Source organism: Branchiostoma lanceolatum, chromosome 7 (genome assembly GCF_035083965.1).
Source record: "Branchiostoma lanceolatum isolate klBraLanc5 chromosome 7, klBraLanc5.hap2, whole genome shotgun sequence".
Lineage (NCBI taxonomy): Eukaryota > Metazoa > Chordata > Leptocardii > Amphioxiformes > Branchiostomatidae > Branchiostoma > Branchiostoma lanceolatum.
Window position 1 is genome coordinate 22,437,310 of NC_089728.1, and position 23,496 is coordinate 22,460,805.

The following is a 23,496-nucleotide window of genomic DNA, read 5'->3' on the forward strand; positions in this document are numbered from 1 at the left end:
GGTCCATTCTCCGACAGCCGACCAGCCGAACAATTGGTTGTATAAAAATCGTTGTTGCGCATATATACATAAATTGCTACGTACTAGTTATGGACTAAAACCGTATGTAAATAAAACTGGGAAGTCGTTTGATTCAACCTGTCGGTAGCACGCCCACGTGCAGTTCCGGTGCGCTGGCAATAGTGGCGGTTCATTTGCATGCGGGGCTCCATTTGCAACACGCAAACACGCTGTATAAATAATGAAATTACGCTTGCCTCATGCCCTCTTGGTGAATTATGAGATGCAATGTTACCACCAACTTCTATATAATCTAGTCCTTACTTCGATACTAACTTCCGTTAGCTTGTTTTCCTTGCTATTTTCAGCAGTTCATTTGCAGATAGTTCGTAAAATCAAGGAAGAGCGGCCGAGCTCTTTGCACGCGGCGCCCCAATTTCCAGGGAAGAATCAAGCCACACAGACGCGGCAAAAACATTGTATTTACTATTATCAAACAGACCCAAAATCCAACCCCTCGTCGTGGGAGGTGGTAGCAGGAGGAGTAGGCCAGCCCACACCATTGGCACACCGAAACTTCTGGCAAACGGGGCTCTGGTAAAACGGCTATGACAGGCCCAGCAAGCCGGTAGCTGAATAAATATTGCTAAACGTACTAAAAGGAGAGGTAAAAGGACGGATCAAGACGGACAACTACCTGGAAATGGAAAAGGACTACAAGTTCGACAAATGGCTATGGTAGAAAAAATTGGAACTTGGAACGTCTGTGGCTTAAGAGATAAGGAACCGGAGATAGTAGACTTCATGAACCGACGCAGAATCACAGTCATGGGTCCGGCGGACTGTAGAAGGAAGGGAAAAGGATGCAAGGAGATCCACTCTAACAACGTCCTCATATGGAGCGGAGTAGAACAACACCAGAGGGCAAAGCACGGTGTAGCTTTCATCCTGCACCCGGATACCGCAAAGAACCTTACCGACACAGCGTACATTTCGGAGAGGGTAATCAGGATGACAATCAGGGGAAAGGACAGAATTACCAATTACATATATGTCTACGCCCCATGCAATGACTCTTACTCTGACCAGGAAAAGGATGACTTCTTTGAGGAAGTCTCGGACAGTCTTTCCCATGTACCAGATGGAGAGGAAGTAGTTGCAATGGGCGACTTTCAATTAATGGTAGGGTTTGGAGAAGGAGAGATCCTTGGACAAGACATCTAGGCCCCCACGGTGACACCAAAACAGATTGTAATTAACTACATACGACCAGCTGACAGGGTTGGACAAGTATGGTTGCCCGATTGCCCGGGGGCAAGTGAAAGTGCTGTTCGGGCAAGTGGATGTCCTCCCCCACTTGCCCCATCGGGCAAGTAAGATTTTTCATGCAGTCTGTTTCAAAACAAACTTTATTCCAGTGAAAGGATCACAAAAACACCACACAACAATGTATCTTATCATTAGAAACTACATTTCTCTCAAAATATTCCAAAAGATTATGAATTCAAACCAAAACAGGACATTTTGGTTCACAAAGTACATGGAAACAAACACCCATGGCTCTCTCAGTTCGTAGACCTGCTGGCATGAAACTTTGCAACATCAAATCCTTTGAAACATGATATCCCTGTGAGCACTCTCTCAATGTAGCATTTTCCTTCTTATATACATTGAACAGCAACATTGTGGATATGACACACTCTGAGGGTTCCCACAACATTTTAACTGATTGAGTTTATATTCAGGATATTCTAAATTTCTGTTCAACTTCTAAAGGTTAATACTGCAAAAAATCATTTGAAGGTATTGTTTGATGTACATGTATGGATTGATATTGATAAACGTTATCTAAAAAAATACAAATTTCACAACAATGATTCAAAACCGGCCATTCAGATCTAAGAACCATGTTTAGTTGTATTAGATCCACAACACTCTAAATGTAACTTTTCCATCATATGACAAATACCTGATTTTTCTTCTGTTTTCTAAATAAATGGGAGAAGAATAATAGCCCTCAGTGAACACAGGAATATTGTAGTACTGGATCAAAGGAATGATTGACACACAAAATTTGCTGAAAACTTGAATGTTGTTCTTTATGTTATATAACTTATAAGCCTGTGTCTTTACCTTAGACTTTCCGTATCGCTCTGATTTTATTTCTGAAAAATCTGAGAAGCAAAAAAAGAAATTGGTGTGGTTTAAGTTAAAGAAGATACGTTGTAATATCTTCTTGTTTTTGTCATTTCCCGTAAATACGGTCATGACATCCACACAGCTCGGTCTTGAAGTTAAAACTTTGCTATAATTACATGCTTAACAAGACGTTTTTACTGAAAAATAACAGAATTCATTACTGCAAGCAAAAATGCAAAGAAAAAATGTCATTTAGATTTCGGGCAAGCCAAAAGTTGGTTCGGGCAAGTAGATTTTTTTTCTACTTGCCCGATAGGGCAAGTGAATTTTTGAAAACTTGTCCAACCCTGAGCTCCTGAGTCTCTGTGCAGAACATGACCTCGTCATCGCAAACACTCTCTTCCAACACCGTCGCAGCCACACCCAGACTTGGTATAGATGGAATGACCTGATCACAACATCTCAAATCGACTTCATCCTTACCAGAACAACAAGGAGGAACAGGGTCCATGATGCTAGGGTCATACCAAACGCAGGACTGGACACGGACCACCGACCAGTGGTGATGTGGATAGATGGGAGTTCAACCAAACCACACAGAAGGAAGGTGACTCCTGAGGAACAAATTAACTGGCACAAATTCAGGAAGAGCATGGACATTCAAGAAGAAACAAGAAGGAAGGTCACAGAAAGTTTGGAACACATCGACACAAACAACATGACAGCAAGTGAAGCTTGGTGCACCTTCAGAGACACTCTTCTCAACACTGTTAAAAAGGCTTGTGGGACCAAGAGACAAAAGAGGGGACAGAGAAAGGCCACCGTCTGGTGGAATGATGAAGTGAAGGAAGCAGTAAAAGAGAAGAAAAGACTCGCTGAGTACCCATGGCCTGACCCCCCACCAAGCAACAAGATTAGCGCAAGACCGTCTTCTTCACCTCCCCCGCGACGCCCCTGATGGTAGAAGCGGCCGGATAAAGTAAAGTAAAGAAACAGATTCAAGAAGTAAAACACGTTATTTTCTGTATTCGCTTCCTGTTCCCGTCTACTGTGAATGTTACAACGAGTTCCTTATATTTCGCTATCTACTGGTATTTCATTTCATAATGTTACATATGGTTTAGTTCGTTCCATTTTGCACTTTCGGGGGACCCACTAAAAATATACCCTTCTGCCTACGGCAAAGGTAATAATGACAAGACATGTGTGCCTGTAAAATCGTAATATTGAAATTGTTACGGGGGATTAGAACTCAATTAAAACTAGAAAGGCAACATTTGCACGTGCTGCTATCTTGGCTCTCTGACCAAACAGAAGATTATCCGACTAGTGAATAGCACTAAAGCACTTATCTCACTGGACCCACGGCATGTGTTGGCGACCTCCCCTGCGCCCGGGCGATTCTAATTGAATGGTTTATTTTCGTCCCAAGACACAACATACAGTAGTAGCCTACATTGGTTGAAGTGAAGTATGATTTACATATCAAAGTCAGTCTAAAAGCAATAAAGATATATACAATAAACATTACATACCTTAAAATACTCAATTTAGAATAGGTGCGTACTATATATATAAGTGCTTATTTGCGGCGCTAACACTTTTTCATTGGGTTACGGTCAACCAGGTAAGGTAGTGTACTCTTGCGATATCTAGCGGTCCTACATTTGAATTATGTTATCTGGTATTTAGACCTTAGGTTCTTGCCATGGAGACTCACACAGTTTAGAGGCAATCAATTAGTGAACGTCGTGGAGCTCAACAAGGAGGTAGCAAACTTTGCACATAGCTCGTGTCGTCTGTTGCATAGAGATGGCGTAGAGTTGATTCAATGACATGCTGTAGCTAACAAAGTTGGGGCCGAGAATTATACGACAGACTTTTCTTTGTACATTCTCAATCACTCGAGATTAATATATATTATTGGGCATTATGCAAGAAACATGAGTGGTCCCAACTTGGTTAGTGATACCTGGATGGCACACAGGGCATGCATATTCTAGACTCTGGTCTGTATAAAGTCAACGAAGATTAGTTTCAAGTCTGTAGTGTCAAGACTATTTCTCTAAAGTACCCGCGTCTCTTAGGTACAGTCTGCGGCTTCCTTTGTTGACCATCACGTCGGCGTGGGGGTCCCATTTCAGGTTAGCTTGAAAGATCACCCCCAAGATCTTAGCGAACTGTACGACTGCAAGTGTTGATGTTTTAACAGTCAGTACATGTGGGGGAGGGGGGTTTGGCATGAAACACATTAGCATCACCTTACACTTGGAGGGGTTGAGTTGCACGTGGTTGTCCTCAGTGCAACAAACGAGGCTATCAATGTCAGTTTGCAGCTCGGAATCATGCGTAACGGGTCTTGTCTCCGACAGGGACAATTATCTTCCACGTACTTCCAGGACTCGCCAGAACCTTCACTCACCAGTGAGGCATCATTGATGAGTGCAAGAAACATGAGTGGTCCCAACTTGGTTCCCTGCGGAACGCCACAAGTAAGCGTTTCCCAGTCTGACAGGACTTGCTGGTACTTAACGAGCTGTTGTCTATTTGACAGAAAGGCTGTGAACTCAACGAATTTTATCCATTAAAAAAAAAAAATTACGCTTTGTGTTTTGTTGTCTATTCAGTCATACTTGTACGTTTTGCATATTACACTGTATTCCCATTGGCATGTCCCTGTCTGGTGTAGTGGTCTGCGCTTCTGTCACTTACCACATCTGGAGCCAGAAGTCCCAGGTTCGCGCCCGGGTAGGACATGCTTGGATAAGAGGTGCACCAAGTCATACCAAAGACTTTATAAAAATGGTACATACTTCTGAAACAGTATGGAAGTTAAACACACTCCACTGGCAGTGGAATTGCCCTCTGCTGCAGTGATTGCACCACAGTGTGGCCCAGGCCTATGAAACGGAGATGGACACCGCCCTATAGTCCTATACACCTTATGGTGTGGGAGGACTTTAACTAACTGTATTTCCATTATAAAGTCTGTGGTAGCACAAATCCAATTTAGGTCACAGCGAGACCTCTAAGTCTAACCAAGGAGGTTAACTTGGTCTAACGTGCCACAAGTCCAGTGAGATAGGGGTTTTACAATAAACATTCAATCGCCACCATGGCAATAGTTTTTATTACCTACCTTGTTTTATTTATTACAGATTCTACATTCTAAGGTTGAACACCAGAAGCCTGGAGTCTAGCCTTGTTAGCTTTGGTCCACTCCCAACGGTTGCTACACTGCAACAAGTTGTTGCCGGAGTAGCAACCGTTGGGAGCGGACCAAAGCTAACAAGGTTGGACTCCAGGCTGGAACACCGGACTATGCAAACTTATCAGAAAACAGAAGGGCAGAAATTCTCTTGCCAACACAGTGAATAGCACTTTTTTTCAAATTGTTCTTTTTATCACCGAAAATAAGTTCATCAGGTTGGTAGAACATAATTTTTTTACACAACCAGTAAATTCTCACCTGCTGATGTTTTGGTGGCTATCAGACACCTTCTTCAGGAATGGCTTCGTTTTGTGTCGTTCAGGTCGTTTGTGTCGACCCAAACAGTTCGTATCGGCATCTGTTGGATTGTAGGGCTGACGTCACTGTTGAGTTGCGCAGTGGCGTGCAAAAATTGCGAACACAAATTTGGTCCTTACACAACTTTTGAAACCCCTTTTTTTTCTTGAAAATTTTGGTCCATTTTGGATTCTTCTGGGCTAGAAGGAACAGGTAGGGTCTAAGCTTTCCCAGTTTGGTCAAAATTTGTATGTTTCAGTCCTTTAGTTGGTGTAAGGAGATATCTTTGTGGTTTGGTTTCACATGCTCCGAGTGGACTCTTCCAGGCTGGGAGTAGGTGAAAGTTGACGGTTGTTTTCGTCTGTCAGCTATTACGAGAGAACGAGCTGGTCAACTGTCTATTTTCTTTGCATGATTCTAAAGTAGACAGATGTGGTTTTCTGGTGCATAAGAATTTTTGGGGCTTGCAATGAAGGTGAATACTTTTCTGAGCCCTTGTTTTAGTGCTTTAAAGCATTACTGCCTATGGGCAAGTCTATCTCTTGTATCTGCCCTGTAGGAATACACTGGCCATCTATTGTGAAGACTGCTGCTGAGTCTGCCCTCTCTGAGTGACAGACTTGACTTACTGGGTATAAACTTCATTCTGGCCCACTGTGTCAGCTCCTACAGCAGGACACAGTTTGTGCATGGGTCTGTACATAGTATACTAGTTATGTCGGCCATGAATGCCCAAAGCGGCCACAGCTTCTCTCCCGATGGCAACCTCACTCTGCCCACGTCTTACGGGGAGACTAAAGGGCTTAGCGCCTGCGCTTAGACCCCACGATGAGAGACCTCAAGTAAAAAACATGGTTTAAACCATTGAAAATTCTTTTTTGGTGGGATTTTTTGTGAAATCTGGGCAATATAGGATTGGCTGTGGTAGGATAGACTCTGTATTTGCTGAATTAGTTGAAATAAAAAAATTAATGGTCTTTCTCTACCTTGTGGGTTTTGGCACCCCCCTGATATAGTGGGATGGTCTTCAACTGGGTGTCTGAAGCCTGTAGGACCTATCCAAGGGCTCTGATTAGGGGGGGGGGGTTATCTGGAGAATAGCCGTATAGAATTCGTCTGGGATGAATCTGATGACAGTTGACATAACTGGTTAGTATTTGGGGGTAAGTTATTATATTGTAGTCTGATGTTTTGATTCCTGAGATAATGACACCTTCTTTTTCTTAACTTCCCCATAGGGCTACATGCATTACTGCCATTTATTGTAACCCTTTAGTCTCCCCTGTATGCATTTATATTGCATGGAGCCGCCATGTTTATCGTAATGGAGAGCTCTTCCGTACAGATCTAAGTATTAAATTTTTTTTTTAAGTGATGTGAATCATGCCCCCTTGTACAAGGCATTTTTTTTGCGTTTCATCGCCTTCGCGATGAAACGCAATAAGATGGCTTTTACCTTGCAGTCGTGCTGCTACCTTGCTGCTTGGTTCAACACTGTGTCGCACACAATAAGACCTTATATGGCAAGACCGTCTAAATTTGTTGTTCAGTCTCTGCCTTATATGGCAAAGGAGCAAGAAAATCAGACAGTCTAGAATTGTACGAAACACATGTAACCGCATGCAAACGCTGCAACTGATCAATGGAAAAAGCTGAGTACATTAATTAAATCTACATATTAAACTTTTATAGATAGATTCATAATATGTTTCATAATGTTATTAAATCTCTGACTATTATTTCTATTCAACGATATTAAGGGATTTCAAACTTATTTATTTCATTTGGCGCTATTTGAATTGGTTCTTCGCGTTTGGTGACCACTCCAGAGGGCGACAGAACACCATGAACAGAACAGTTTGGTACACCATTTTGGAACGAACGCTGAGGTAGGATATCTCATCTTATATGCCTTATAGTTGCGTATACTATTATTAGGTAACATTAGTCCATCTATATGTGTATTCAGGTAAATGTAGATCGAGAATTATATATGTACCCAGGACGTCCCTGGTATTACAAAAATAACTCGTTCGAGTTACCGTACAAATCATAGTCAGTGCATATAATTAGCGAAACGGAGTAAACTTGCGTCGTCAAATAATTTAGCCTGCTGTTTACACGGTCTCTCGCTGACCAGGGGAAAGACCTCTGGTGTTGTTGCAACGTAATTTTGGGGCTTATTTTACTCTGTATTCTGCACAAAACGATAGCCTCGTGATTGTGTTTTTGTAAACAAATTAGTGGCTGGGGGAGGGGGGGAATATTGTTGTTTCTTCATGCATTCACGTTTTCCCAAATGCTTTGTGAATCATTTCTTTCCTCCTTTAGTTTAGTAGACTATAGTCGATCCATTCAAACAGGTAGGAAGATCTGTTCTTTTAGTAATCATGTTGCAGTACTTCTTCAAACCACTAATGAACTGCTGAAAAAATTCATTTTTTTATATTTACTAGTAAGGAATTGTATGTGATACTACTATGCTGGGTGATATAGGTGTATGTCAATATTGTAATTTTACAAATTGTGTTGACATACTGTATGTGAACTTAGATTCTCATTTTTTTTTGCTTTTCAACCATAGGGCTGTAGATCAAGAATATGAGCGTTGGACGTAGCTAGTATTACTTATTAGAAATTATATTCATCAGAATATAGGTTTTATTTTAAAAATGGTACTGCCAGGATCAGGTATACTTTGAGATAGATTGCAAAACATTTGTGTTACAGTTGGGATCAGGATTTTTGATGCAAGTTTGACTCCGTTTCACCAGATTAGACTCTTTGGAAGTTAGGAACACACAGTAATCAGCATGATATCGTATCATTGTCACAGTGACAATTTGCACCTCCAATCAAGTAGCTTCCCCTTCTATATTTTCAACCTCCTTGCTCCAATCAATTCAAGCCAATTTTGAAATATTAGATATGTTCAGTTGGCATCAGATGTCTAACATTTTTTTTTTGCTTTTTCTTTCAGTTGTGACTGCTGCAGTCCCCAGCTGCCACAGAATTGGACCAAAGCCTACTAAATCAAACTTTACGGTCAATTAGAACAACCATTCGCACTAATAAAAATGTTACTCAATCTTCTAATTACTGCTTTTACTTCTGTACACACCTGTACTCATTACAAGACTATCCTGCCACTAAACAGACTTTGAACTTGAACTCATTACGAGACAATCCTCTGCCACCGAGCAGGTTGTGCATTTGTACTAACTTCTGCCACTAAGCACACTGTGCACTTGTACTCATTAGCAGACTATCCTGCCACTGAGCAGACTGCATTTGTACTTTCTGACTAATAGTGTGTCACAATCACTTGTGATATTTATTCCTATTCACATGCATATACTGTACAGATACAAATACACATACATGTATTCGAGTATGATGACCCTCTCAGTTCCTACACCTGAATGAGGAGGGTTGATATTGCTATAGCAGGCTTTTTATGCATTTCTGTTATTATGTGTACCGCATAACTCGACAACCTGTAAACGGATCTTATCAATATTTGGCTGTTCAGTAGCATATGTGGAAATGAAAGCCAATGCAGTGAAGGTGAACATCAAATTAAGGCCCAATTAACATAGATAATGAAGAAAATTCATTTCGCTTCATTGCACAATACGACTTTACGACATGTAAGACTAGTCACCTAATTCATAAACCAAGGAGGTTAATTTCCACGTAGATGAAACGCCAGCTTTTTGCAAAGCTCTTGTTTTCTTGAAGGTGACATGAACCATGGTAGTACAGTAGTGGCAAGATATTGGACACAGTAGATCAAGGGACATTTCGAAACCTACCAAAGAACTTAACAAAACCTCTAGACAGCAAATTAGATAATTCACTGTATTTTGATTGTAATCTACCTACAGTGACATGACATTAGGTGTTGATTGACTAAATAAAACCTACACCAGGGGTTCGTATTATCTCTCCCTAGGGAATTAGTCGTCAGGTTAAAATGTTTAAAGGAACAAGGATTGGGAATATCTCAACTAACAAGGATGGTTATTGTCTGGTACTTACCTGGCTGAGATGTTACGCTGAAAAGTATCCATCAAAGCCAGGTAGAGTGGTGCGCAGTATCATTTGGTGTACCCTTCGGGGTCAACTATTACCCCGAAGGGTACACCAGGTACTGATCCTATTACCCCGAAGGGTACCCTTCGGGTCAACTAATTTTGATTGGTCTACCTTTACCATTAAACAAAGGATGGGGAGTATCTCAACTGATACTGCTCCCAAGGCTAGGGTTTAATGCATTATGACTGGTTTTGTAAGGTAGGTATGTTTGGAACACAGAAGACAGAGGGAAACTTTACTTACCAACATGTTTATTCCTTACAATCAGGGTCGTTTAGCACGAACACACGCCTACCTGATTTTGAATGTTAGTGACTCCGTAGGCTAGACATGTTTACTATGATGATATCGTTGGATTTGACTTATTAAGGTAAGTTGTAAGGTTGAAACAGCAGACTAGACGAAAAAACTCTGGTGGCTGGTAACAGAACCTTACAACCTTACGTTTTGGCTAATTAACCATATGAGGCCACCCGTGGTGAATTGTTAATTAGCCGAAACGTAAGGTTGTAAAAGGTTGAAACAGCAAACTAGACGAAAAACTTCTGATGGCTGGAAACAACCTTATTAGCTTACAACCTTACGTTTCAGCTAATCAACAATTCACCACGGGTGGCCACACATATATGGTAGTTAGTTGTCGCAGAGCTCTGTGGAGGGACTGCCGCAGGGCTGTACTCAGCAGAGCTCCTCCATGGAGGTTGCTCGTACAGCCCCTTCTCCATTGAGTGGGCATTTTCAGCAGCTTCATCACAGCTTATGAAAATGCAACTTAGATGGACATTGACTCTACTGCCATAGGTATCCTTAGGTTGAGTTATTGTGACAGTCATATTAATTGTTTTGTTTTACAGATTGCACACAGATAGAGGAACATTTAACAGTGCCAGTAGGTCATCAACCAACCAGACGGTCTGCTACTGAATCACGTGATCAACCTTACAGCCAATTACAGCCTTCATCTAAAATGTACAGCCAATCACAGCCAGCTTTACAAAATTGCAATCGGTCAAAACCTATGGTACAAGCCCATAGTCAGTCACAGCCTCTGCTGGAGCCATCATCTGAACACCTGGTACTGATCCTTGTCTTTTAGGACTTGCCAACTGACCTAAATTTCCGAAAACAATTTCATCAGGCTGGTAGAACATAGCATATTGGAGTTTTCTTTTAAACAACCAGTTAAGTCTCACCTGCCGATGTTTCAGTGTCTATCAGACACCTTCTTCAGAGCTTCTGACTGGTCCAGGAGTGCTGTTCCTTGCCGCTATAAGTAGCCGGAGTATAGGTGGCGCTTTCGCGTCGAGAAAAAACGTGGCTAAGCTTGTATCCCCCCTTGTCTCAGTTCATCACTGCGTTTACAAGATCCCATGCAAAAGTTGTAAGAAAGTGTACATACTAAACTCGGCACAATAAGTTTGGAAACTTAACTTTGGTCGATCATATCTCCATTGTTTCTTGATCAATGTCAATGATTTATATATCATCTAACCAAGCTTATTATGGTTGTAAATTAATGCAACGAGCACCAGACCTGCTTATGTGAGCGGGTCACATAAAAGAAGTGCCCAGATTACCCTACTAAAGTCAAACGCTCAATTCAGTATTTTTTCTTCTGCTGGTAGCACGTGGCTTGTGTTCGAGGGTAATATGAAACTTGAATCAACAGAACACATTAATATGAAAGCCAAGGTTAGTCTAATCATCCAAACAAAAAAATTGCGTAAAGGAGCCTCAGTTATGGTGAAGGTGGCTTAACATTGAGTACACAAGCCATTGCGCTGTCACCACAGCCCGACACATCCTCCTCATGCTTGTCACCAGTTTTGTTACACGGTCCCTGGCCATTCTTCCACAAGGAGTCATCGTAGTGTTATTCTGTTGATCATTCTTGCATGCACAGCTAGCTATAGCCAAGGCTGATCAGTGATCACAGAGTCTGAGAGGCATTCAATTGTGTTGAGATCTGGGCTGCGCATGCAGGAAGGCCATTCTATCCTCTGCATCCTGGAGGTGGTCTGAAGTGACTCTCATTTTGTGTGGACATGCACTATCATCTTGCAGAATGGCACTCAGTCTCATATTGCAGAGGTAAGGATCTAGGAAATGTGACTGAATGGAGAAAGGTGTCTCTATATCTTGACACATCGAGGTTGCTTAGGATGATTAGCCTGGTTTTAACTCTGGCAGTTGCACTGCCCCATACCATGACGCTGACTCCAACAAACACTCACGTCAGTCTATCTGTGCAAGAGCCAGCATAGGGTCTCCTTGCCGCCCCAACACCTTCATTTACCCTTCCAATAGTCGAAATAAATCTACTCTCATCTATAGCTGTGAACATAACATTCTTCCACACACCGTTCCATTCGCGACGCGGACAACACCACCGCAAATGGGTTTGGCGCTGAGCTGAGTGTTTGACACTAGCAGGGAAATTTGGGCACTTTTTTTCTACAACCCACTCGCATAAGCAGGCCTGGTGCTTGCTCCATGAGATTGCAATTAAAATGAGTTGGGTATCATATCATAGGAAAGGAAATTACACAAACTTTCCAACAATATATAATGCATTGAAATTGATCAAGAAACAACATAAATATGATCAACCAAAGTAAAGTTTCTAAACATTTTGTGCCAAGTTTATTAGGTGAAACAGACAGGACCTTTATTTGGGACAAGGCTAGAAGAACACAAAAAAGGATTCTCAGCTGACAACATCATTGCCGTAAAGTACACTATATCTCAGAAAAGACATGCTCAAAAAGAATATAAGAAATCAGCAGTCACAGACCACATTGCTAGAAACAACTGTGTGACAGACTGGAAGGGGCCAAGGTAATAGACAGGACAGTAGACGCATCCGGTGGATCAAAGAGGCTTTCTGGATAAGAAAGTCAACACCTGTGATGAACCAGTACGAGGGGGGATACAAGCTTAGCCACGTTTGGGATTGTGTTCTTGCCGCAAAAACGCCACCTACTTTGCCTACGAATAGAGGCAAAAAACAACACTCCAGTCAGAAGCTCTGAATAAGGTGTCTGACAGACACTGAAACATCAGCAGGTGAGACTTTACAGAGTTGTGCACAAGAAAACTCCAATATCCAACTGACCTTAAGTTTGACAAGCCAAAGGCCTGATGCAATAGAATAGCTGGAATAGATAGATGGCTAGATAGGTGAAAATGCATTTTACCTTGATATACATGTAGAACAGTAGAATGCAATGGAATGCATTTAATCTTTGTCATTGTAGGATTGTTTGAGACCACCCATAACTTCAGCTGAAATTTTGGTTCTCTTATGATAATATCATACATGTACACAGCAAATATGATACATGTACACAGCAACAACTGTAATTGACAAGACATGAAGGGAAGGTTTGAAGTTGGGGAAGGCACATACTTGTTTAGGTTTAGTACGTATCGAGAAACTTAGTAAATATTTACATTGTAATAATTATAAAGACTTCATTATATTTCTGTTATTGGAAGTCTTATCTAGTTGCCTCTGGGATCCATGTATTTGTATAATGTCCTCCCAGCCCCAGTCAGACCAGGAGATGGCAGGTGAAACTGCAGCATGTGATGATGTTATCAGGTCAGAGTTCATGGACCAGCTCCTGACAGTTGTAGACAAATACTGGAATGGGTCTGGGTCATTACACAAGCACCAGAAGTTTCAAGGTACTATATGCTAGACACATAAATTTGCTGAAATACAAGGAGCGTTCAGAAAGAAATACCTTTTCTATCATAGTAGGTTCATTTTTGTATGAAATGAGTTGAAATTTGGCACAAATGTAAAGGAACACCTCTTCTTGAGAATGAGGTACCTCAATGTCTTTTTATCGATATTTACCAGCGACTGAGTTGATTTAAAAATGACCCTACCCTTGGAACCTTGTCGGAGGCTAACAGCAGTAAAGGGGAAGTTCAATTAGCAGTTAAGTATGACCCACTTACAATTATTGTAGGAGACTGAAACTGCTTGTGTATCAAAATGCATATCTCTATATATAAGCCACATGCTTATTTTCATCTCTGAACTCCAATCAGTTTTTCTTCTTTCGTTCCTGAGGGTGGAGTGAGATATGAGTTGAGTTCAGAGCGGATATCAGGATCCTGAATATGCCCTTTGTTGATGAATCGTTTTTGTAGACTACTGCCCCATAAAGTCAGAGAAACGAAACTAAGCACACTTCTTAATCATTAAACACATGATATCTGTGTCAAGTTTCATTTCTCTTGATTAATGGAAAAGTAGTTTACAATTAGTCTTTAAGCAGCACATCACATATTCAGCTATAAATTCAAGTGGCTGTAATGTCATACCTCGCTATATCCTAGCAGCTGTAAAAGAGGACCCGTAAGGAGTTCAGAAATCAAATTTGGTTTGTAAGTTGTAGAGACATGAATAATCATGCAGGTGTAATTTAAGCTTCATAAAGTGATTGTGATTGTGAACGTGTCATGTCTGACTTACATGTATCTTTGGTTCTGACAAGCTTCCAAGGGTGTGGTCAACTTGAAGTCAACTCCTTGAACCTTGAACGAGGACATCTGTGATGTCATCTCGGGAGACAATGGGTTCTTCTGCACAACTCAGTCGCTCATAAAAATGTGAACAACAAACTGAGACAAGTCTTCAGTCTCGAGAAGAGGTGTTCCTGTACATTTGTGCCAAATTTCAACTCATTTCAAACATGAATCTGCTTTCTCACATTTCTTTTTTAATGCCCCTCGTATGTCAGATTGAATCCAGTATTCAATGATATATAGGATAATGTTGGTTGAGAACAAAGGCTTGTAGTTTTTTTTAATGATTCAAATGTTTTTATAAAAGTTTCAAAGTAGTAGGGTCAAAGGCCCCCTAGCTGAAATCCATCTGCCTAATGATTGTGTACATGAACATATAACACAAGGCCTCCTTCATGTTTGATAAAGATTCAGTTGTTCAAAATCACAATACATGCTTGTGTGCGCAACTTAAGATTTAGTTTCCAATGACACATTCTTGAGAGCTTTTCTCAGCAATGGTATCTATTGATGAATGCTAAATACATGCATCATCTCAGCCTATGTTGCATCTTTTATGTTGCATCTTTTTTTTTGTCACAGGTCTAGCAAAGAACATGATGGCAGACTTTGTCTCAAAGTGCACATCCAAATATCAGAATGAGTTTCACAGTCTGAATGAGGAAATGGCAGCATTTGCAGAGGAGAACATCAAACTGAGAGGAAGACTCAGCTCTAATGGCGAGGATAAGCTGAGATCCAAAGTAGAAGAAGAGCAGAAAAATGTGGTAGGCAGGTTCTGGTTGTTTAATCAACAACTCCAAATATTTTTGTGCAGACACAAGACAGGGTCAGAGAGTTAGAGACAGAGAGTTATGACCAGACTATTTTCATTAGGTTCATTCTGCTGCTATTGTTCTCACAGGAGGCCTTACGTGGGAGTTTACAGCAGGCTTTAGAGGAGGGGGAACTGTTGAAGAAAAGATTATTCACCATGGAGACATCAGCAAGTTCACAGTCTCAAAAAGCTGATGATTGCAGAAGAATTGGTAGGTTTGAATTCCATGTTTGTTATAATCTCAGGATTTCCTTCACTTTGAAAGAAATTATTTCCCTCCATATGGGAATTGTTATATAAACTAGAAAGGCAATTTTTACTTGCAAATACAGCATTTTTCACTCCACATCACTTTCCATGCAAAATCAACCCTGTGCAAAAATGGAACATTCTTAAGTAGCTTATGCCTAAAATTAACTATTGCAAAGTCATCGCAGGCTGAAATGGAGCTATCCTAGTTTCTCCCCTACGCAAGAATTTATGTCATACCTGGGTCGCAAAAACGTTTGACACGCATGGGTGTTCTGGACCTGGCAATAACTATTATTACACGGGCTTCACCGGATCCAGAGGTTGGAATCGATGTGATTACAATTTTTTGTTAGAAGACACAAAACTCTCTGAAGTTCTGGCGCATTTTGCTCCCCCTGCAAGAATGGACTCTTCCAGTGGTAACCCAAGAAAAAGGGACCAGTCCAAAAACACTGACTCAGCAAGAGTTCCGTGACCTCATATCACCATGAACTATTCTGTTTATGCAAATGACTTACACATTTACATAATATATGCTTGGTCATGAACACCTTTATCTAACTTACACATGTTGCAATATTGACACACCTATCATCTACCATTTAGATGAATTGTGGCGCTTTTGCATCAATTATGCAAGGTATGTATTTATTTGCATTATTGTTATCTGTTGATGTTCTACTTACCATAAACTACATTATTATGTTACATGTATTTGAGTCATATTATGGAAAACACTGCAAATATAGATTTTACTCATTAATTATGGAAATTAAGTCCCAATTAGCATAATTTGAACTTCATTAAGTACATCTCAGTCTAAACAAGAGTTCCACGACCTCATATCTCCATGAACAATTCTATTCATGCAAATGACTTATACACATTTGTATAATAGATGCTTGGTCATAAACACCTTTACCTAACTTGCACATGTCGCAATATTGACAGTCCTATAATTTTCCAATTAGATGAATTATGGTGGTTTTGCATTAATTATGCAAATTAGGAATTTATTTGCATAATTGGTTACTGTTGATGATCCACTTTCCATAAACTACATATGTTACATGTATTTGAGTCTGATAATGGAAAACACTGCAAATATAGATTTTCCTCATTAGCTATGCAAATTAAGTCACAATTAGCATAATTTGCACTTCATTATGTATATCTCTGTCTAAGCTACCTGCATGCTAAGTATCATATTGACAGTCCTATAATTTTCCAATTAGATGAGATATGGTGTTTTGCATTGATTATGCAAATTAGGAATTTATTTGCATAATTGGTATCTGTTGATGATCCACTTTCCATAAACTACATACGTTACATGTATTTTAGTCTTATAATGGAAAACACTGCAAATATAGATTTTCCTCATTAGCTATGCAAATTAAGTCCCAATTATCATAACTTGCACTTCATTGTGTATATCTCTATCTAAGCTACCTGCATACTAAATATCATGGAAATCTGTTGTTCCTTTGTTCAGTTATTCTCCTTAGAAGATTTTCCCAAAAACGCCCCTGCAGTTCCAGAGGAAGCTGCTAGAGGGCCCAAACCTACACCACTTCTTTATTACATCACAAGCTATCTGCCACCCAAAAATCAAGACCACAGCACGTTCAGGTCAAAAGATACAAAAATTGAAGTTCTGCTGCAGTACCAAGGTCACATACCAGGGGGCCCAAAATCGAACTTGAATTTTGGATTCACAACACCCGCCCACATACCAAATATCATCGTAATCCATCAAGGGGCTCTTGAGTTATGCTGACTGGAGTGGTGCGGAAACACAAACAGACAAACAAACAAACAGACAGACACACCCAAAACAATATCTCCATTTTTCATGGAGATAACTACCTGCATACTTATATCATGGAAAACCGCCGTTCCTTTGTTCAGTTATTCTCCTTAGAAGATTTTCACAACAGCGCCCCTGCAGTTCCAGAGCAAGCTGCAAGGGGGCCCAAACCTACACCACTTCTTTATTATATCACAAGCTATCAGCCACCCAAAAATCAAAACCATAGCACGTCCAGGTCAAAAGATACAAAAACGGAAGTTCTGCTGCAGTACCAAGGTCACATACCAGGGGGCCCAAATTCAACCTTGACTTTTGGCTTCATAACACCTGCCCACATACCAAATATCATCGTAATCCATCAAGAGGTTCTTGAGTTATGCTGACTACAGTAGTGCGGAAACACAAAGACACATACACACACACACACAGACAGACAGACAGACAGACAGACACACCCTAAACTATATCTCCATTTTTCATGGAGATAAAAATTGAGTTTTGCATAATCACCCAAGCCCAAAATTGAATTTTCATCAATCCTCCCTCCACCATGCAAGAATCAACTTTTCCAGCTCACCCCTCATTTAAAATGGACTAGTCTAAAAACACTTCAGTTGAGTTCAAGTGCAATGTTAACTTAAGTTTTATCCAGTTTTGTACTGTTTGAAATTTGATTCAGAATAAAGGGTGTCAGCTTCAAGCTGTGTTTATTACAACAAAAGGACAGCATAAGTGGACCCAACGGACGGAACCGACTTGGAACCGGACGACATCACACACATGTATGTACATGTACATGTAGGTACACTACTGTACAGGCAATAAACATGTAGGAACATGTACAGCACAACCAGACCTAATGATTGTTGAGTGATAATGGTTTAAGCTTGTTGTTACATACTCCTGTTGTGCATGCACACAATGTATATGTATATGGCAGGAAGCATACATATAGAATACAACAAGGGGTATTCCATATCACCCGAGGTACCAGCCAGACCGCTGGTAGGATCGCCCCTAGGCCAAAGGGTGATCTGACCCGCGGGAGGGCTGGGACCGAGGGTGATGCGGAATACACTGTGTTGTATTTTATTTATGTCATACCCTCCCGAGAAAACACCCATTTTAATGCGGAAAGTGCCAAAAGTTGAGGGAGTTTTGTGTCCTCAAACACAAAACTAACAACATTAATTCCAACCTCCGAATCCGGTATTTGAAATTTTGACGGCGGCGCAACTGGCGCGCTCGAAATGCATTCTAAATATTCTATGGAAGCCCGTGTGATAGTCAAGTCTAGAACCCTGTGTGATTAGGGAAATTATCACACGGTCCAGAACACCCGTATCAAACGTTTTCGCTGCCCAGGTATAAATGTAGGTACGGCATGTCCAGACCTGATGATTGTTGTGTCCAGGTGAGCAGAATAATCAACTGACCCAGGAACTAAGCAGTTTGAAGCTCCAGCTGGTCAACTACAAGAAAATGCAAGAGTTGACATCCATGCTACAAGAAAGCCACAAGTAAGTGTCTCAGGTCACTTCCTTAGATCCCAATAAAGTCATTGACAAGTTCTGAAACTTGAGTTTGGTTTTCATATCAGTGTCCACTGAATTGAATTGAGTTGTTCCTTTACCATTGGAATGCCTGTTTGCTTTCCTTTTAACTGTTACCCCATTTGTAATGACTATTGAGCAAAATCCAAGCCAAACTGGCTGATTTTACCCTGATATTCCGCAATGTTTTGCTGAAAAATGATGTCGTCACACAATTGAAAATGACGCTGTCATCTTGGGCAACATTTTGGTTGCATGTGGTCCGGATTGGGGGCGGATTGGTGGATTGTCTTGGACACATCGCTTTATATGCAATTGTGGAAAAATCGGGACTGACCTAATGCCGCCATCTTGAACCGTTCATGTCGTCTTGTGGAAGTGGTCATATAGCGCATTAGACCAAGTTTGACTGTTTGCGAGTCCAAAGCGGGTGGTGAAGCATACACAGTTTACCGGTATATGTGATATACATGTATACTGAGTGTTATTTTATCCTTCAATCCCTTTCATGTCATTGAAAGGCATTTATTGAAAGGGTAGTATTGTAATGACCTTCATGTATGCATATGTACTTAATAGCACCTCCTAGACATGCTGGTGAGTCATCCCACCACAACAAACCAAGCTTGTAGGGTGCCTGCAGTTTGGGGCTGTAAATTCTTCAGAATCTCCCATCCACCACTGACTTTTCTGACTGTTTCTTATATCTCCAGTGTGGAATTACCAATATGTTACACTGATTACCAGTTGGTAACAAAGAATGAGCACAGTAGCCAATAACAACAGAAGAAATTGTTAATATTGTAAACTTTTTGGCACTTTTTACTCGCCACCTAGCTGCTTGATATGTTATACAAATGCAAGACCATTGCTAATTATTGGGTGCTAAGATCATATCAAAGGGAAATGAATAAGCATTGGTTTCCAATACATGACACAATGATGAATGATGAAAAAGGGAAACAGGGATTATCAACTATATTTAAGTTCCCAGACTTTTTCTGCTGAGTTTAGATGTTTGTGTGTATGCATTATGAGTCAAAGGCAGATAGGTAGGTAGTTTGGATGTCAATGTGCATTGAAAAACCTCAATTCTAGTTTTTGAAAATGAAAGTTATTGCTCATTTCTGTTCATAATGCTGACTTGCTGAGTTTGTGTAAGTTGCCAACAATGAACACTTCTGTAAGAAAAAAATTGCAAAGGAATCTATTGAAGGCGTGTGAAAACATGAATTCAAAGCTACAGTCAAACCTGCCCAAGGCAACCACTTGGGGGACCGAGGAAAAGCGGTTGCGTTGGACAGGTGGTCGCCTTGAAGAGGATTATTGACTCGCAACATGTTTCCAAGTTGAGGTGTTGATACATGTATTTCATGGATGGAAAATGGTGTGATTTTGAGCAGCATAACTACCTTCAAGTTCAATTACCCCACAAAATTGCATTGTGTACCCTTACATGTTGTACAAATATCCGTCATAATTTTGACTTCAAAACAATGTCTGCCTCTTCCAGTCGAATAGTGCCCTCCCACATTCACACATTACGTCAAATAGTACACCTACACACACATAACATCTAAGTAAGGCCTAGGAAAAGTCCTAGCAGAAACCTGCCGACCCCAGCCTTCTTTAAGCCGTTGATTGCTGGATAAAAGGGGCGAAAAGTTTTCGATCTGAATGATGAAAACAGATCGTTCTGATATCGCTGGCCAAGGTCATGACCACATCGAAAGGTAAGAGTGCAGCGGGACGTACAATGTCGGCGGTCACAAAGAAACAGCGCTCAATGAAATAAAGATTTGTGAGAGTCATGGAAGTAAAAAGAAAATACGAATCAGACTTTTCATCAATTAGGGGGGTATTCTAGATGTTCATATTCGGATGCGTTGTACATGTATTTTAGAAACGACTGCGGTACCAAGATGGTGTCGGCCACGGAAATGGCTTACTGATATGTTTTGCCTGCTGCGAAGACATTTTTTGGCAGTGCTGTGAATGCAGAAATGTTCGCGGTGGATTCTTGTTCACGGTTTTCACGGCGAACGTTTCACCGCAAACTTAAAACCACTGCAAACATTTTTGTCCAATACTGTAGCAATTAAACTATAGTGCTGCCACGAACTTAAAACCACCACGAACACTCCATTTTCACCTTAGCGCGAAATAAAAACCACGCAAACTTAAATGCATTAACAGTATTTGGTAAAGACACAAATTTTAGACAACAAATACAAGAAATGGATAATGATTTCTGTGAAATCTGACTTCTTAATGCTCTGTACCACATAATCGTTTTAAAAATTTTAAGTTCAAACTGAACCAAACCAGAAACTTGCGGTATATATAACGTTACTAATACTGCATATATAAGACTGTAACAGTGGGCACAACATATATGGGAAACATAGGAACAAAATATGTGCTGTAATGTTGTTGTTTTTTTCATTCAAATCTCATGTCAGGCTGAGACATGTCTCGTACTGTAGCAGTTTACAACAATCTAGTCTTTCATTTTGATAGTTCTTGCACCTTCAACTTTATCAGGGTGTCTTCTTTTTGATGGTTTTATTTTCAATTCCCAAACTGTAAATTCTGTGATTAACATACATGTACATACATTTAATATGAAAACGGAGGGTATTGCTCACAACTTTTGGCTTTTAGTTATATTTGCCGATAGTTTTCACCAGTTTGATAACCTCCTGTGTGATTACATGTAGGTCCCTGGTTACCACTAATGAGCACCTGCTGAAGGAGCTGGAGGAGACCAGACAGCGCCACCAGCATGAGGTGGAGCAGTTGCACTGGAGTTATGACCAACTCAAGAGATCAAGTGAACTGGGCAGCTCAGCTACGAGCTATGGGCAGCACAATGGTATCTTGTGAAACTGGGGAGACCAGGGTGTTCTACTTGCAGGTACTGACAAAGGGGTTTTTCTGTACGATGGGCTATTTTCTTAAATCGTCCCTAAGCTGGAAAGTGGCACAAGGGAAACCATGGTGTTTACAGTCTGGACAACATATTGCCTTAACCAAATCTTTTTTCTTTCAAGTAATGTATATCTGGGTGCCATGATAGTCTTAGCATGACTTCTCAAAGCCCTTCAGACATGTCAGATGCAGTAGTGACTAGGACAGCCTGAATCATGGTCTCCTCATAATCCTAGGTGCCTGTAAGGATTGCTACCGGCAACAATTCTTCATTGAATTGAATGGTTGATTGGATAAACATTTTGTATTCATTTATTAATTCAGACTAATTGTTTGTGGTAGTAAGTGTCAATTGTGATTAATCATTTGTCTTGATAAGATAATTTGTCAATCAACTGTATGGAGACAATGTAGCATTCCAGTCGAAATGTTAGTACCATTTATCGGTATGTAGCATCCTTACATACACACACATTTCAGTGTTTATAGTAAAATGTCCAATACTAACTTGAAAGGAGAACTTGACCTACAGAGTATATTAGGCCACACCAATTTCATTTGGTTTTTAGAATTCAGGAAAAAAGTGGAATAGGCGTGTTAAAAGAAAGACTGGAGTTCCACGACCTCATACCAAATGATGTTAACCTTTTTGAGTGCTGTATCATAAATGTTTCTCAATGATTATGCACATAAGGTTCTCAGTGTCATAAATTATATCAGTTGATCATCTCTAGCCAAATAACTCATTCCTCGTGAATTATGTAAATGAGACTTTGATTTGCATGATTTATGTTTAATAATGTAAACCTGTACTTAACTTCCAAATGCCACAAGAATGAAATCCCCATTATTTACCACTATAGAATTGTGCTATTTTTCTCAAAATATTCCTCTATTTCTCAGTTACAGATGTCACATGTTTAAAAGCCCTTTCATGAGATGTTGCGGATTCACAACTTTCCTCATCCTTAGTTGCATATATACAAATGTAGTAGTATCTAATTAGGTAAATCATCATTCAAGCTACTATCTAAATACATGTACAAAATATCGTGACAATCCATCAACCCCTTCTTGAGTTTTTTTTTTTTCAAAATCTGCAACAAAAATCGACCCCTGCAGCTAAAAAAAAACACTGGGGGGCCCAAACATACACTACTATTATTCCAAAAGCTACAAGCCAAAGTTGTATCTACCACTTAATAACCATGACCATAGCATGTCCAGAACGTAAGATATCACAACCTGAAGTTCCGCTACAGTAACATAACAAGGTGGTAGCACCCTCCTAACACTGCGCGGAAAGCCGAATTTCAGGGTCAGAAATTGCCTTACACGTTCATGGAAATTCTGCATTTCCGTCAGAATCATGGGGTTTCGGACCTGTTTACGTTGCGCGTCCGGTCCTGTACGTTCCCTAGATTCTCTCGGAGATGGACCACTGCCGTGTTCAGGACGTTTAAAGGGCCTTACACACCCGGACATATACGCTTGAAATGACCATACACTGCAGGAAATTCAACGTGTATTGGTCCGTGTGGCGATGTTATGTGAATAATTTAGCGCCAATTATCACCTCATTATTTCCCCGGGTTCTGGCCTATGGAGTGCGCTATTGTGGTATAGCAGGAAATTCACCGTGTAATGGTCCGTGTGGCGATGTGATGTGCATAATTTAGCGGCAATTATCACCTAATTATCCCCCCGCATCCACCCGGTTACGCCTTCAATATTTCTTTTGTCATGGAAAGCGGCTTCAAGGCTACTGCCTCCCTCCCCCCTTTTACTGGATTTTGCCCCCCTCCCCTCTTTCCACATTTTTCAGATTTTTATCAATATCGTG

At 40.6% G+C, this 23,496-nt stretch overlaps 1 protein-coding gene across 2 annotated transcripts in view; it reads left to right on the plus strand.

The window, feature by feature from the left end:
• The window catches only part of LOC136438179 (centrosomal protein of 72 kDa-like), a 92,154-nt gene extending 69,434 nt beyond the window's left edge, over positions 1–22,720 (plus strand). The window contains exons 10-15 of one of the 2 annotated variants that reach the window (XM_066432916.1): positions 10,600–10,820; positions 13,294–13,435; positions 14,870–15,054; positions 15,192–15,315; positions 18,584–18,689; positions 21,443–22,720. In XM_066432916.1, the coding sequence (XP_066289013.1) occupies positions 10,600–10,820; positions 13,294–13,435; positions 14,870–15,054; positions 15,192–15,315; positions 18,584–18,689; positions 21,443–21,608 (944 nt within the window). In that variant the 3' untranslated portion in view covers positions 21,609–22,720. Of the gene's footprint in view, positions 1–10,599; positions 10,821–13,293; positions 13,436–14,869; positions 15,055–15,191; positions 15,316–18,534; positions 18,690–21,442 lie in introns of those variants that run through there. The other variant, XM_066432917.1, reaches the window with a different exon arrangement.
• The last annotated feature ends 776 nt before the right edge of the window (positions 22,721–23,496 follow it).